The sequence below is a fragment of the Cucurbita pepo genome, chromosome LG18, assembly GCF_002806865.2.
Source record: "Cucurbita pepo subsp. pepo cultivar mu-cu-16 chromosome LG18, ASM280686v2, whole genome shotgun sequence".
Taxonomy (NCBI): domain Eukaryota; kingdom Viridiplantae; phylum Streptophyta; class Magnoliopsida; order Cucurbitales; family Cucurbitaceae; genus Cucurbita; species Cucurbita pepo.
Window position 1 is genome coordinate 2,678,623 of NC_036655.1, and position 13,649 is coordinate 2,692,271.

Here is a 13,649-nt window from a genome sequence, read left to right on the forward strand (position 1 = left end):
CTCAATCCTATTTCTTCGTGAATAGACTTCGCCAACTCCAAAAGACATGCACTTTTTTTTAATTAAATTATTATATTTATTAAGCTTTTACGAAGACGCCTTGATAATATTAATATAAGGTTGATAATAATACATAATAATAAAGACATATATCATTAACTAAGAGGTCAGATGTTCGAATCCTCTCCCCCACCACTAAAAAAAAATACTAAATTACAAGTTTGAACATTAAACTTAAAAGAAGTTTTTATGAACTTTAAAATATAATAAATCTATGAATTTTGAATTTTATGTTTACTAATTTAATCCGAAGTTTTTATATATATATATATATATATGACATCATCATATATATATATATATATGACATCATCATGCCCCTTATGCCCTAGGCGACACACGTGCTACAATGGCCGGGACAAAGGGTCGCGAAATAACGCAAGGTCTTCCAAAAGTAGAACAAGTATTAGAAGTGCGTTCAATTGATTCAATATCAATGAACCTAGAAAAGAGAATTGAGGGTTGGAACGAGCGTATAATAAGCATTCTTGGAATTCCTTGGAGATTTTTTATTGGTGCTGAACTAACTATAGTGCAAAGTCGTATCTCTTTGGTTAATAAGATCCAAAAGGATTCACAAATAAAAGTGCTAATGCTACAACCGGTCCATAAATATCCAAGGACCGAACAGATATAAAATTGAAAAATTCAATTTAGGAACTAAGTAAACACGTACGTAACAATCTAATAACTTATTAAACACTCTAAATCACATATTAAACGTTTGTAATGACACGAGTTGAAACAAAAGACTCTTCTAAGCATCCAAACATCTGAAGGTTGAGATGAATCTAGAGAGACATTCTAAAGGGCCATCTTCATGATGAACGGTTGAAAATAAACGATAGATTAATGGACAAAAACTTGCAAGTTTGAGTGATTAATATAGCAGAACATTGCATTTTTTAATGAGAACAAGAGCACCCAGTTTCACTTACACCTTCAGAAGCCACCTTATAACTCTGCTCCCAAATGTTGGTTGGTGTTGCTTCAGCATGAGGAACATGACGAGGATGTTTCTCTCTCTTGTCCCCTTTTATTTGCTTCAATGCATGTTTAAGGCTTGGGAGTAACGCCTCCATGCACTCCGCTGCTGCGTTTGGATTTCCGGGCATGTTGATGATCTGAACACAAATAACATGAGATCATTGGGTACTCGATTGAACAACGAGGAGTAATTTACTTATGATAGTTGACATTCATAAAAAGTATCTAATGAATTATGAGTTCAATACATTCTGTTTAGCAGAAAGACGAGCATTCGTTGCTCGTTATCAAACAATCACTTATTCACAAACCTCGTGTGAGGCTAATAGTTTGAATTTCTCATCTCATGGAAAACCCTTTTCGTTCCGCTTAACCCTATCGCCCAGTAGGGGTATTTCAGTGATAGATTCTATAGGAACTAGACTGACCGAGATAATCACGGGATGAAATAAAAAGAACAACGAGGTTTCAAATTCAGTTGGTTAGGTAAATTACAAGTTTACCGCTAAACTTTGAGGTTTGTGTCTATTTGGTGCATGAATCTTTTTTGTCCCTAAACTTTTAATTTGGTGCCTAGTATGTCCTACCCTTTAAATGATCCATGAAAATTTTAAAATTTTTAAAAATTAATTGATCTATTGTGAGATCCCACATCGGTTGGAGATGGGAACTAAACATTCTTTATAAGGGTGTGGAAACATTTCCCTAGTAGACCCAAAGATGACAATATTTGCTTAGAGTGGGTTTGGGCCGTTACGGAAAGAAATCAGGATCTTCGAAAAATAAGATTTTATAGGATTTTCTCGGCTTATATTGGTCTACTCTTTCTTCTCTTTAATGTAAATATGATTCTATACTTTCTAACACTACTTAATGCTGGTTCAAAGTTTCAGCATCTCCTCAAGGCTATTTCCTCCTAAAAAGAGCTAAACAAAAATATGAAAAGAAAACTGTGGGCATTACCAGGGTCGATCCTCGAATCCCAGCTGCAGAACGTGAGAGCACAGCAAATGGCGTTACCTATCACGGAACGTTCACGATTAGCTTAAGAGCAATCAAAATTACTGTGCAGCATAAAAGTTTGATAGCAGAACAATTAAACAACAATATGCAGCAGACATCCGAATATTTACCTTAAGGCTCTCTTGCATCATAACATATAGTAGACCAGGGGTTTCTTTATGCAATAATGGTTTCGTTGCTTCAGGCGTCACGTCTCTTGGGGAAAATCCAGTTCCACCTAGACGGAGATTAAATTTAACAAAAAGAGAAATAAAGAGAACTGGATAAAAACATTTCGCGAAATATTACCGAGTGTGAGAATAAGATCCACTTTGTCAACGTCGCACCATTTCACAAGAACATCTTGAATTTTGCTGACATCGTCTGAGACAATAGCTGTTGCAACAATACTGACCCCTCCTAATTTTTCTGATGAGGCTTGGACAATAGAAACAGCCCTTGGTCCACTATAGAAAAGAAAGAAACCTTTTGTCAAGCCTTCATGACAATGGTGAAAAACACAAGGGGAGTCAAGTGAGCTTCACTCATATAATCATAGTAGTATTTCTCGACAGACCAGAGAAATTTTTATTTGATAATATCACCGAGGTGTGTGCGTGTTGATATCTTATCACGGCCCAGTTTTAGGTTTTTATGCTGGGATGGAGTCAATGTATTTCTGAAGCACTAGTTTTAACAGAGTAAGAAAGCCCCTACTCCTAACAAGTCGCCTGACAAAGAAAGAAAAAAAGGTTTCATCGTCTTTTTCCCACTTTCACCTTCGATTGTAAAGAGATTTGAGACCAGTTTTTTATTAACTTCTATCTCTCTGGTAGGGTTTGAACTTCGCGTGGTGGGAAGACCTTTGCAGTTCGATCTTCCGGTCTGCAAAGGAAGTGAAGGGTAGCAGACAGCAAGATGGAGGACGCTGTAGAAGTGTGTGTGTCCTTTTGAGCTCTCTCGCATCCACAATCCACTGTGGATGATATCCTAATAATATTCTCGATATTTCTCTTAGTACGCAAGGATATTAGAAAGATCCTTTGTGCTTTACCAGATTTATTGTGCAAAACATTTATTATTTCAAGGATTGCTCTCTATTTGAAAAATCTAATGAAACAAGAGGTAAAAGTTTCAAGTATAAGAATATGGTAATCTGTTTGTCCAAGACTTGAAATCCCAAATTATTTCATGAAACTTGTTGCAAAGCATTCAATATTTTCCACTTTACTCTTCAACAGGGAAGAATACAATACCAGCTTCGCTCATTTTTATTTAGCATCAATATAGTGGCCTCTAAGAAACAAACATCCAAAGAGGAGTATCCAGATGCATATTATAAGATATTGGATTTCCTAGGAAAAAAAACCACACATTCTCACCAACTTCTATGTCAAAGAATTACATGATACCTTTTATCAGAAGACCTTAACATCGTTGCAGATCGATGATATAGAGAATTGATCGAGGGACACAAATATCGATCAGTCGCTCTTCTATCTTAAAAAAGACTTCGTTGATAGAAGAACTAAGATAATATTATTGATTTCATGGGCCTTCTACATAGGAAATATAGGTTCTTTTTAGTTGGTGCTCCTTAATAAATCTAGGTTCCTTTGAGGCTATTAAGCATGGACACTCTATTTTAAGCAGAGTGTCCATGTTAGACACATGTTGGACATGGACAAGCGTCGGACACGTATCCAACACGCCAAATTATAATTTCTTGACAAAAAAAAAAACATGAAAAAGACATTAAAAGCTAAATAATAATAATAAATAATAAATAACCCTACTACCCTTCCCTTCTATATGCAATTCACGAGGAAGAGAAAGGAAATAGCAGCAGCCACCACTGCTAACCTTGTTTGCCACCAACGCTGAGGCCTTTTAGTGGAACATGTTTAGATTTTTATACTGAATTTATATATATCCCAAAGAATGACGTATCCCCAACGTGCCCGGGTCTTAGATTTTAGAAATTGACATCAGTCATGTCTGTGTCCATGTGACTTAGTTTAGAGGAATGCTTTCTGGTAGGCTCTTTGGATTGAAATGAGCTACAAGACTTTTAAGAACAAGACAATCTCGACCGTCTTGCTTGACATCACCATCTCTACCATCCAAGGTGCAACCAAAAAAGAACTCAAGAAACCCCTAATCCTACTAGCAAACAAACCAATATAAATCGCTAGAACAAAAAACATACACAACAAGGAGGGAAAATGATTGTTAAATGCATACCTTCGATCAGGACCAGCCCCGGATGCAACAGTATCACTCACCGTAAGAATAGCTACTTTAGACCCGATATCTTGAGCCTGACTGGTGCTAATTTCTTTGGGTTTATTAATTTTTGGAGAAACGGTTGAATCAGATGATAAGGAGTTGGCACAACCAGCAATACAGCTTATATCAGAAATAACAATAGCTGATACAGAATTTCCAGCAGCTATAATATTTCCTGTTGGTGGCAATTCCAACAAAGCATTGGCAGATTTCAAATTCAAAAGTCTGCTGCTCACCTGTTGACCAGTACTCTCAGCAGAGAAGCTGATCCAAACAACAGTTATTTCAAATGAATAACATATAAAGGATATTCGAGAAAGTTGAGATGCAACAGAGAGTGATAAGTTGCAAGCTCATGTTATCTTACAAGACAAGGGATCCTACTGAGTGAAGGCCAATGAATCAGATTTACCCCAACTTACCCAGGGTTTCCAGACCCATCATTATCTTTCCACTTGACAATTGCACAATGAAACAGTGGTCGAATAGGATCTGACTTTATTGGCTCTGAAAGACGTACTCGCACTCTGCATTTTATAGAGAAAAACGGGTAATCGAGTATAAAATATTAAAGAAATAGGAAAGGGGATGATTAAAAAAAAAGAGAGAGAGAGAGAGAGAACAACAGTTCGATTTTTCAGGTACCTTAGAAGATGAGGGTTTTCCCAACCACCAAGTTGGCGGATGGCGGGGACTACAAATAGTTGGAAACAAACTAAAGAGCTCACAGGATTTCCAGGCAACCCAAATGCAAGAATCTGATTCAATTCCTTCTTTTCTGTTTTATCTGGTTTGATCTCTGCAAAAGTCACAGGTTTCCCAGGCCTCATGAAGACCTGAAAAGACATTTTCAATTCCATGACCAAAACTACAAAGAATGGGACAACTGAGTAAAAGCATTTCAACAACCATCTACATACCGCATTAAAATATACAATTCCTTTCTTCGAAAGTAATGGCTTGACATAATCCCTATCTCCCATTGAAACACCGCCCGAAGTTAGAAGGATGTTAGCTCCAGCAGAAAAGGCATTTTCCAAGATCTTCTCAAGCTCACTTTCATCATCTCTAGCAATACCAAGGTCGATAACTTTGCATTGGTGTTGAACAGCAGCAGCAAGTAACATAGCACGGTTTGAATCCCTAATCTACACAACTTGTTTTGTCAAATAAAAATTTTGTACAACTAAATAACATAAATTTACATATTAATGAGTATAAAGAATATATGACTAAATACCTCACTATGCACATTAAGGAATTCTTTTATCAGGTAAAACATCTCTCTTGAAAAAATAATAAGGCTAGTATGAAGGCTTAGACATACATAATTGCTAAATATACAGGAGGTCAAAGGGAAGCAATGTTCCATAATACCTGCCCACGACCCAGACATCCAGTCTGGGGCTCTACAAGTTCATCCCCTGTAGAAAGAACGGCAACTACAGGCGTAGGATATACCTATTATACAACATTAAAAGTAAATCCGAAAGGAGATGGATGAGAGAACATATGACTAAACACAAAATATATCAGGCACTATAATACCTTCACTGTCATGACACCCACAGTAGCAAGCAGGCCAATTTCTGAAGCACCTATTTTATCACCAGCTTTTAAAACAAGAGCATCCTTCTCGATATCGCAACCCTGGGAAGGCAGTATCATGAGCTTTTCAAGTACAGGTGATAGAAGAAACACAAGTCTAATAACCAGGTCCAGCAATACATAAACCATGTCCACAGGAAATGAATAAAAATATCAATTTTTAGTAAAGATATTTGCTGCAGTAAAGCCTCATGCCTAACCAAAAGTGAAAAAATGGGGGGGAAAAGAACAAATCTCCCATACTGAATAAATTGCACCAAAGCTTCAACTTTGAGTCCTTATGGAACGCAGTTCTCACTATATAAAGATTTTAACCAGAACAAAAATTCATATCCAAAAATATGGCCAAATAACATGTTAACTCAAATCAAACATCATTCTTCAATGTTCAACAACCAATATACCATAGCCAAAAAAAAAAAAAAAAAAAAAAAAAAAAAAAAAAAAAAAAAAAAAAAAANACTGCATTAACCCAACTGTGTTTAGAAGTTTGCTGATATCTGTTCACTGGCCTCCTACAGATCCAGTCACATGATAACCGTTCTTGGTGAAAAGAAAAGTGTAGAATCTGGTTGAAGGGCTTTTATATTTTTCTTCCTAAGAAATGCTCGCAAATAGTTTCCAACTTGAATTGGATGAGCAGCCTTGCATTAAGCGAACATTTATTTTAATTATCAAGAATAACAATGCAGTCCATGTTGGTAACTTTAGCCCAATAATCATTTGGGTTGGGTTGGGTGAACCAAACTAACCCAAGTTTAGGGAAAAACGAAACACTTCGTTCGCATTAGGATAATAAAATTACACGTGCATTAATAATTTCATTCCACTTATTGAGATTATTTTACTCTCCAGTAATTCTCAAAAAACAATTGGCTCAAATACTTGAAGTTTAATCTTTCATAACATAAAAGATGACATTGAACTTTATTTTTAATTCAATGTACGAAAATATATGAATATATCTCTAAAGTAGTTTCACATTTCTTGTCTCAACTAAATTAAATAAAAAAAGAGAGATCAAAATAACTCAAACTAACCTAATCCAAATACCATAGAGCGTATCCCAAGAGTTTGGATCCATCAACTGAAGGTTATTTGGGTTAATAAATTTACAATTCAATCAATAGTTGAGTTGGATCCATAGCTATTAACCAGATTCCTAACCTTACTGCTGAAGTTTAGGTGGAAATCTGGAATTCCGCTGGAAAGAAAATATTTTGTCAAAAAAAGGTACTTTGTATGTGTTAGATATACGAAGATGAGGCAAGTCAATTAAATAAGCATTCAATCCAATCTCCTTCAATATTTCGCAAAGGTCAATCTTATTTTCCTTTAGTTTTTGATAGGTCCCCATCAAAGAACCTTCCTTCAAGTAGATGATACATAACTAGGTCTCCTCCTCAATTTCTTTCCTTCTCCCTACCTCTTCTTAGGAGAAAAATGCATACAGGCTTCAATGGAGTAAAATGTTGATACCAATGAAAAAGTTGAGGTTTTAATTTACAAAATTTCAAGGACATATTCAGGCAAGTTAAAGACTTCATCCATAAATGATAGTCGTCAATCTGGAATTGTCTAATGAATTCGGTACCCCTTTGCTCTAACTGTATACTCCTCAAACAACCTCCGAGTTAGAACTAAAAAACCGCATAAAACAGAGAAAAAGCAGTTCCTTTTCTCTATACAAACTTTTCCTCCATTTTATCTCCATCAAAAGCCATACTAAAAGATTTAGCCTCCACTGAAAATGATAATGGAGGATATTTCCACCCTTTAACTGAGATGGAAGAGAAACTCATTTCCTTTTCATAATAAGTCTGGTGTTGAAAGTTTCTGCAATTATCAATAGAATGTTGAAAACGAAGCACTGCTTTTCAATAAACAGTTGAAAGTGAAAAATAATATGGAAAGATAACCGAGGGAGCTTTGAAAAAGCTTACCAATCAGTATCTACTGAAGACTGAAGAGGAGCTATTTTACAAGAAGGTGAAGAAAGGGTGACCAAGCAGAGCTCAACTCCTCTAGCCTATTGCCAAAGAGACCACAACATGACTTCCATTCTAATGAATTCTTTAGTTGTTAATGGTAGTTCTTTCACATCTAAAAAAATTGCATTCATTATTACAATTTTTCTTTGTTCCTCTTTGTGCTTAACACTTTGGTATAATTCTTGTCCGTTTGAATTATTTGTGTTGATATTCTCTCAAGAAAATTGTTCATTTCCTCATAAATAATTGTCATTGCAATAGAACCTTTGAAGGACATAAAGTTTTTATTTTCTTTAAAAAGAAAGTAATGAACTAATACCACTGGGCGGATATCAGCACCCTTCCTGGCTTTCACCATTATTTTAACATGCTTGGATTCAATTTTTTCCGTGTCCTCAACTTGAACTACCGCATCAGCACCATCAGGTATTGGTCCTTAAAAATGTAACAAGAAGAATGAATCGGTATTTCAGAAGGGAAAAAATCAAGACAGTAAGAAAAGAGAAGAAAACAGTTGAATAACACAATGACCGTTCTCTTTTTTTAACTTTTTATATAACCGATCTGAATTTAAATTGAAAAAAATAATACACAACTATAGATTTGATTTCATTACTCCAAGTCTCAAAAAACAACCTGAAGGCCATAAAGATAAGATGGTCCTACACCAAAAAAGAAGTTAAACCAAAGGCCTTCAACATAGATTGATAAGAATGATAGGAGCATTACAAAAGATTTGTGAAGGACACTCAAATTTAAGGTTATACACCATACACAGTCACAGAAATTATCAAAAGATTCATACTAGTGTAAAGATATTCTAGAGTTTCTTTCTTTCCATAGAAGCTGGAGGGCCCAAACCACATTCAACCAAAGAAACCTGGTTTTATCCTTAAACCAACAGCCGGACAGACATTTAGAAAGTCCATCTTCCACCTCAAGGGGTACCACAAACTCAAATGGTTCGCAGATAAAATTCCACCCTTGCAAGGCAACAATGCAGTGGATAAAAGATGGTTAGGGGTCCCATTATTCTTGAAACACACGGGGCAGATTTTGGGAGACTACAAAAGCTGTGAATTTCTTCTCTACACTTTGTGAGAGGTATTTAGGCTGTTAAGCTGCTATCCACATAATAATAATAAAAAAATAAAAAAATAAAAAAAAATCAGGCTTCCTGGGGCTATAGCCTTACCAAATTTGCTCTTAACTCTAAGTCTCATGATGTCCTTGAATACTTTGGATCAAACCTTTATCTCATTGTTCCAAAACTGCTACCGATCCCCCAAGCTGGCGTGTTATGTGTAGACTGAATGGGGAAAACCAACAGCACCTTTTCATTTCTTGCTCAGGTGCACGTTATTGGTATAAGAAGTAACTTCAATTCTTTTAAGCCTTTCTCAACCATGATATCATCAAGATCACTCTGATTCGAATGTGGTTTAGATTCATTCATATATTCCTCCTTTACTAGAGCATCACATAGAAATTTTTTAGCTAGGAGATATCCAACAACCAAACATCATTCCTAATTGCATTGTTAATATGTTGGCCACTATTTTTGTGGGACATCCCTTTTAAGGTGCCAAGAAGGTTGTATAGTTGGCTGTCGGTAGGGTTTTCCTCTAGTATCTTTGGGACGAACAGAATGCTTGAATTTTCAGGATACCTTCTCGACCTTTTATATTTTTTTGGATTATGTTCTTTTTCATGCTATACACTGGTATAAATGTAAACATCTTTTCTCAGATTAGCCTCTCGTCTTTGATTTTAAATGGGAGATTTTTCTTGTAATCGCCTAAGGTGTCAAGAGTTTTAACCCCACCTATTTCATCTCTCAATGGAATTGTTTCTCTTCTCAGAAAAGGATACTATCAGTACATCAACAAGAATTCCTTTCGAAATTTTGAGCAAGAAACGCTAATTAACTACACTACTTAATTACTCAAGCACATATGTAATGTAGTCTAACAACAAAATTAATGTTCCCAGCACTAAACCCTCTTTAAACACATGCTAACTACAAAATGGAAACTTGGGTATGATCAAATATGATTAGAAAAGCACCTCCAGTGGTTACATAGGCAACGGTTCCCGGAGTAACTGTCACACCAACTCCATCATTTCCAGCTCTAGATTCTGTAATCACCGGATAATCCCCAGGCCCATCTGAAGCAACTACTGCATAACCATCCTACAAGAAAGGTTCCCAAGATCACAATTCAAAAGAATTTCGCAAAGCATACATTAAAACAACATAATGTCTTCCAATCAGAAAACAAGGCAAAAAGAAAATCCACTGAAACATAATCTATCATCTCCACTGGAAGCAAGAACGTTCTCTTCCACTTCAACCAAGCAATCCGACATCATTTCATTTCTCCAATCAAAAACCAAAGAACAAGTAAAAACCACAAACAAACTCCATCAAGCTCCACAAGTAGCAATCAAATTTTCATCAGGTCAACTAAGAAAACGACCGATCCTAAACCTAACATAAAAACTCAAGTCCAGATGAACAAAAATTATGCTCACTCGATAGTGGAACTACCTTAATGGAGGCCGGATAAGGAGGCAAAGGGTCGGGAGCGCGAATGTCTTGAGCCAAGACCTTACCAAGAGCATCGTGAAGAGAGACGGCAACGGGCGGGAGGCGTTGAGCGACTTCCAGCACAATTCTGAGAGCTTCATCGGGGGAAATCATGGCGGTGGACTTGACAGAAGAGAAATCCGCCATTGGAAGAGTGTTGAATCAGATGAACAGGTGTCTGAGAGAAAGAGAGAAGAAATCATTTTATAGGATCGGATGAAGAGTGGGGTCACGAAATTGAGGCAGGGCTGACTCGACTCTTCAGCATATCCAAGAGTGGCCATGGTTGTTAAGAAATTACCCCATCAAAATTACCCCATTTGCTCGTATAATACAGTAAATTTTAGGTAAATTTTAACTTTTTGGATTTGAAGAAAGTAAAATTAGGTCCCGACGATTGTTGGGTGTAAGTCCAATCTTGGTTAATTTAGTGGAAGATCAAAGGATATCACTTATCACAATCGTACTCTTGACAGCAGTGGACTTGCGATTGTGCGGCACTCACTTTTCAACACAAGGGAGCTATGTCAATTCGTTCTTACGTCGCCTACGACCAAGAAACGTAGGCTCGAGCCTCTAGCCTCGGTAGAGAGAGATTTTCGAAAGAGAGATTTTGAAAGAGACGTTATATATGCAAGTAATTGTGCGGCACTCACTTTTCAACACAAGGGAGCTATGTCAATTTGTTCTTACGTCGCCTACGGTCAAGAAACGTAGGCTCGAGCCTCTAGCCTCGGTAGAGAGAGATTTTCGAAAGAGAGTTTTTGAAAGAGACGTTATATATGCAAGTAAGAGAGTAGCAACAACTGCTCACAGTATATAACTATTGGTAGGGAGACGTTGACAACTTCATTCCTATGATCTTTTGGGAAACCCAAAGCAAATCCATGACGGCTTATGTTCAAAGTGGACACTATCATACCACTGTGAAGGGTGATTCCTACTCTCTTTCAAAAATATCCTTAAACTTTTAAAAAATTATTATTTAAATTTTTTAATAATATTGTAAATAAATAAATAAATAAAAGGCTGAAAATCAACTATTTTATTACATAGTTTAATTTTAGATTATATAAAATATTTTTAACCATTTTATTACATAGTTTAATTAAAAGTGTTTTTTTTTTAATTTTAAAAAAATTGAATTTGTTTTTTTTTTTTTTTTTTTTTTTTTTTTTTTTTTTTNTTTTTTTTTTTTTAAGTTTAAGTTTAAGAATATTAATAAAAAATTTAATATCTCAATAATATTTTTTTAAAATATTCTCGATATTTTTTAAACTATTTTGAGAGTTTTAAGGATATTTTTTTTAAATAAAATTTTAGCTGTTTTCATCCCAAATTAATGGTAAGGGTTTTTTTTTTTTTTTTAACTTTTCTTAAAATTTACAAAATTTAAGGATATCTTTATTAATTTAGCCTTATACGTCAAATATAGCTAAGTTATGCTTATGATGGTAGTTACTTGTTTGACTCCTAGAAGACATTGCCAATAAGATTACAATACATGTATCTAACATGTTCATCGAACAAAAACGCTAATTATTAGTTCAAATGTGTATGTTAATTTTTCCTATTCTCCTTTCATCTAGAGCTACCGTCACTTAAACTCGCATGAAATAAAAAAAAATGTCTTGCTTGTTGGAAGAGAGGAAGCTTCCGAGCCACCTTTTATATCATAACATAGCTGAAAGACAAAGGACCGACACTACTTGCATAATCCCTAGCTTCGAGGGACTGTAGATCGAAAGGTACTAAACATTATCTTTTTTTACTACGTCCAAACGACAAATTTTTATTCAAATATCAAGAATGTGAACGTGGATTTGAATCTACAAAACTTAGCTTGTATCGAGGCATTGTCTGAATGGTTATCGTTCGTTCGTCAAAAAAAAAAAAAAAAAAAATCGTCTAAATTAATTTGTTTGAAAAATTAAAATTTTTAGTTCAACGGTTCATAGGATTGAAATACTTTTTAACTTCGAAGATTTATATTTTTAAGTGATTAAATTATATTCACAGTTGACTTTAATTGATATGAATTTTCTTTTTAAAATTTAATCCATAAATTAATAAAAATATTAAATCCATAATAATAAAAATTTAGTCCATACATTTTGTAAAATAATAAAAATATTCTTAAATATACTAAAGTTAAAAAAGGTTAGGAAAATAATTAGTACTTTATTTCTTTGAAAAGTTTCACTAATTTACTCCCGTTAAAAAAAAAATTAAAAATACTTTTACCATGCTTAAAAAATATTCTTGATTTTTACTGATATACCTTTGATATTTTTTAAATAATTTTAAAAGTATTTTTAAAATAAAATATTAATGATTTTCTATGAATTTACTTAATTTTTGAACTAAAATGTAAAATGAAAAGATTTTTTTTACTAATATACCCTTGATTAAAAATTAAAAATTAAAAAGTAAATGCAACTCAAATTATTTTTGAAGTAAAAGTAAAACGAAAGGATATTTTTACTAATATACCCTTAATTAAAAATTAAAAATTAAATGCAACTCAAATTATTATTTTTTTAAGTAAAATGGAGAATGATATCCCTAATTAAAAAATAAAAAAATAAAAAATAAAAAATTAAATGTAACTCAAATTTTTTTTTTGAAGTAAAATGTAAAATAAAAGGATATTTTTACTAATATATCCTTGATTAAATTAAAAATTATAAAATAAAAATTAAATGCAACTCAAATTATTTGTGAAGTAAGAGGTAAAATGAAAGGATATTTTTACTAATATACCCTTGATTAAAAATTAAGAATTAAATGCAACTCAAATTATTTTTTTAAGTAAAATGGAGAATAAAAAGGATATTTTTACTAATATACCCTGATTAAAAAATAAAAAATAAAAAATAAAAAATAAAAAATTAAATGTAACTCAATTTTTTTTTGAAGTAAAATGTAAAATAAAAGGATATTTTTACTAATATATCCTTGATTAAAAATTAAAAATTATAAAATAAAATTAAATGCAATTCAAATTATTTTTGGTGTAAAAGGTAAAATGAAAGGATATTTTTACTAATATACCCTCGATTAAAAATTAAAAATTAAATGCAACTCAAATTATGTTTTTTAAGTAAAACGGAGGATTTAAA

At 33.8% G+C, this 13,649-nt stretch overlaps 1 protein-coding gene across 2 annotated transcripts; it reads right to left on the reverse strand.

Annotated features, from left to right (window-relative positions):
* Window positions 1–721: 721 nt before the first annotated feature.
* Window positions 722–10,714, reverse strand: LOC111780002 (molybdopterin biosynthesis protein CNX1). Of its 2 annotated transcripts, XM_023660233.1 has the most exons (13): window positions 10,489–10,714; window positions 10,005–10,131; window positions 8,257–8,372; window positions 5,887–5,988; window positions 5,716–5,799; window positions 5,259–5,486; window positions 4,984–5,174; window positions 4,761–4,865; window positions 4,294–4,602; window positions 2,359–2,516; window positions 2,181–2,287; window positions 2,011–2,067; window positions 722–1,184 (listed from the first exon to the last, which is right to left on the reverse strand). In XM_023660233.1, the coding sequence occupies exons 1-13, from the start codon at window positions 10,672–10,674 to the stop codon at window positions 966–968; spliced, it is 1,989 nt and encodes a 662-aa protein (XP_023516001.1). In that variant the 5' UTR covers window positions 10,675–10,714; the 3' UTR covers window positions 722–965. The 2 variants fall into 2 exon arrangements, with proteins under 2 accessions (XP_023516001.1, XP_023516002.1); XM_023660234.1 differs by lacking the exons at window positions 8,257–8,372; window positions 10,489–10,714 and having other exon boundaries at window positions 882–1,184; window positions 10,005–10,110.
* Between the last annotated feature and the right edge of the window lie 2,935 nt (window positions 10,715–13,649).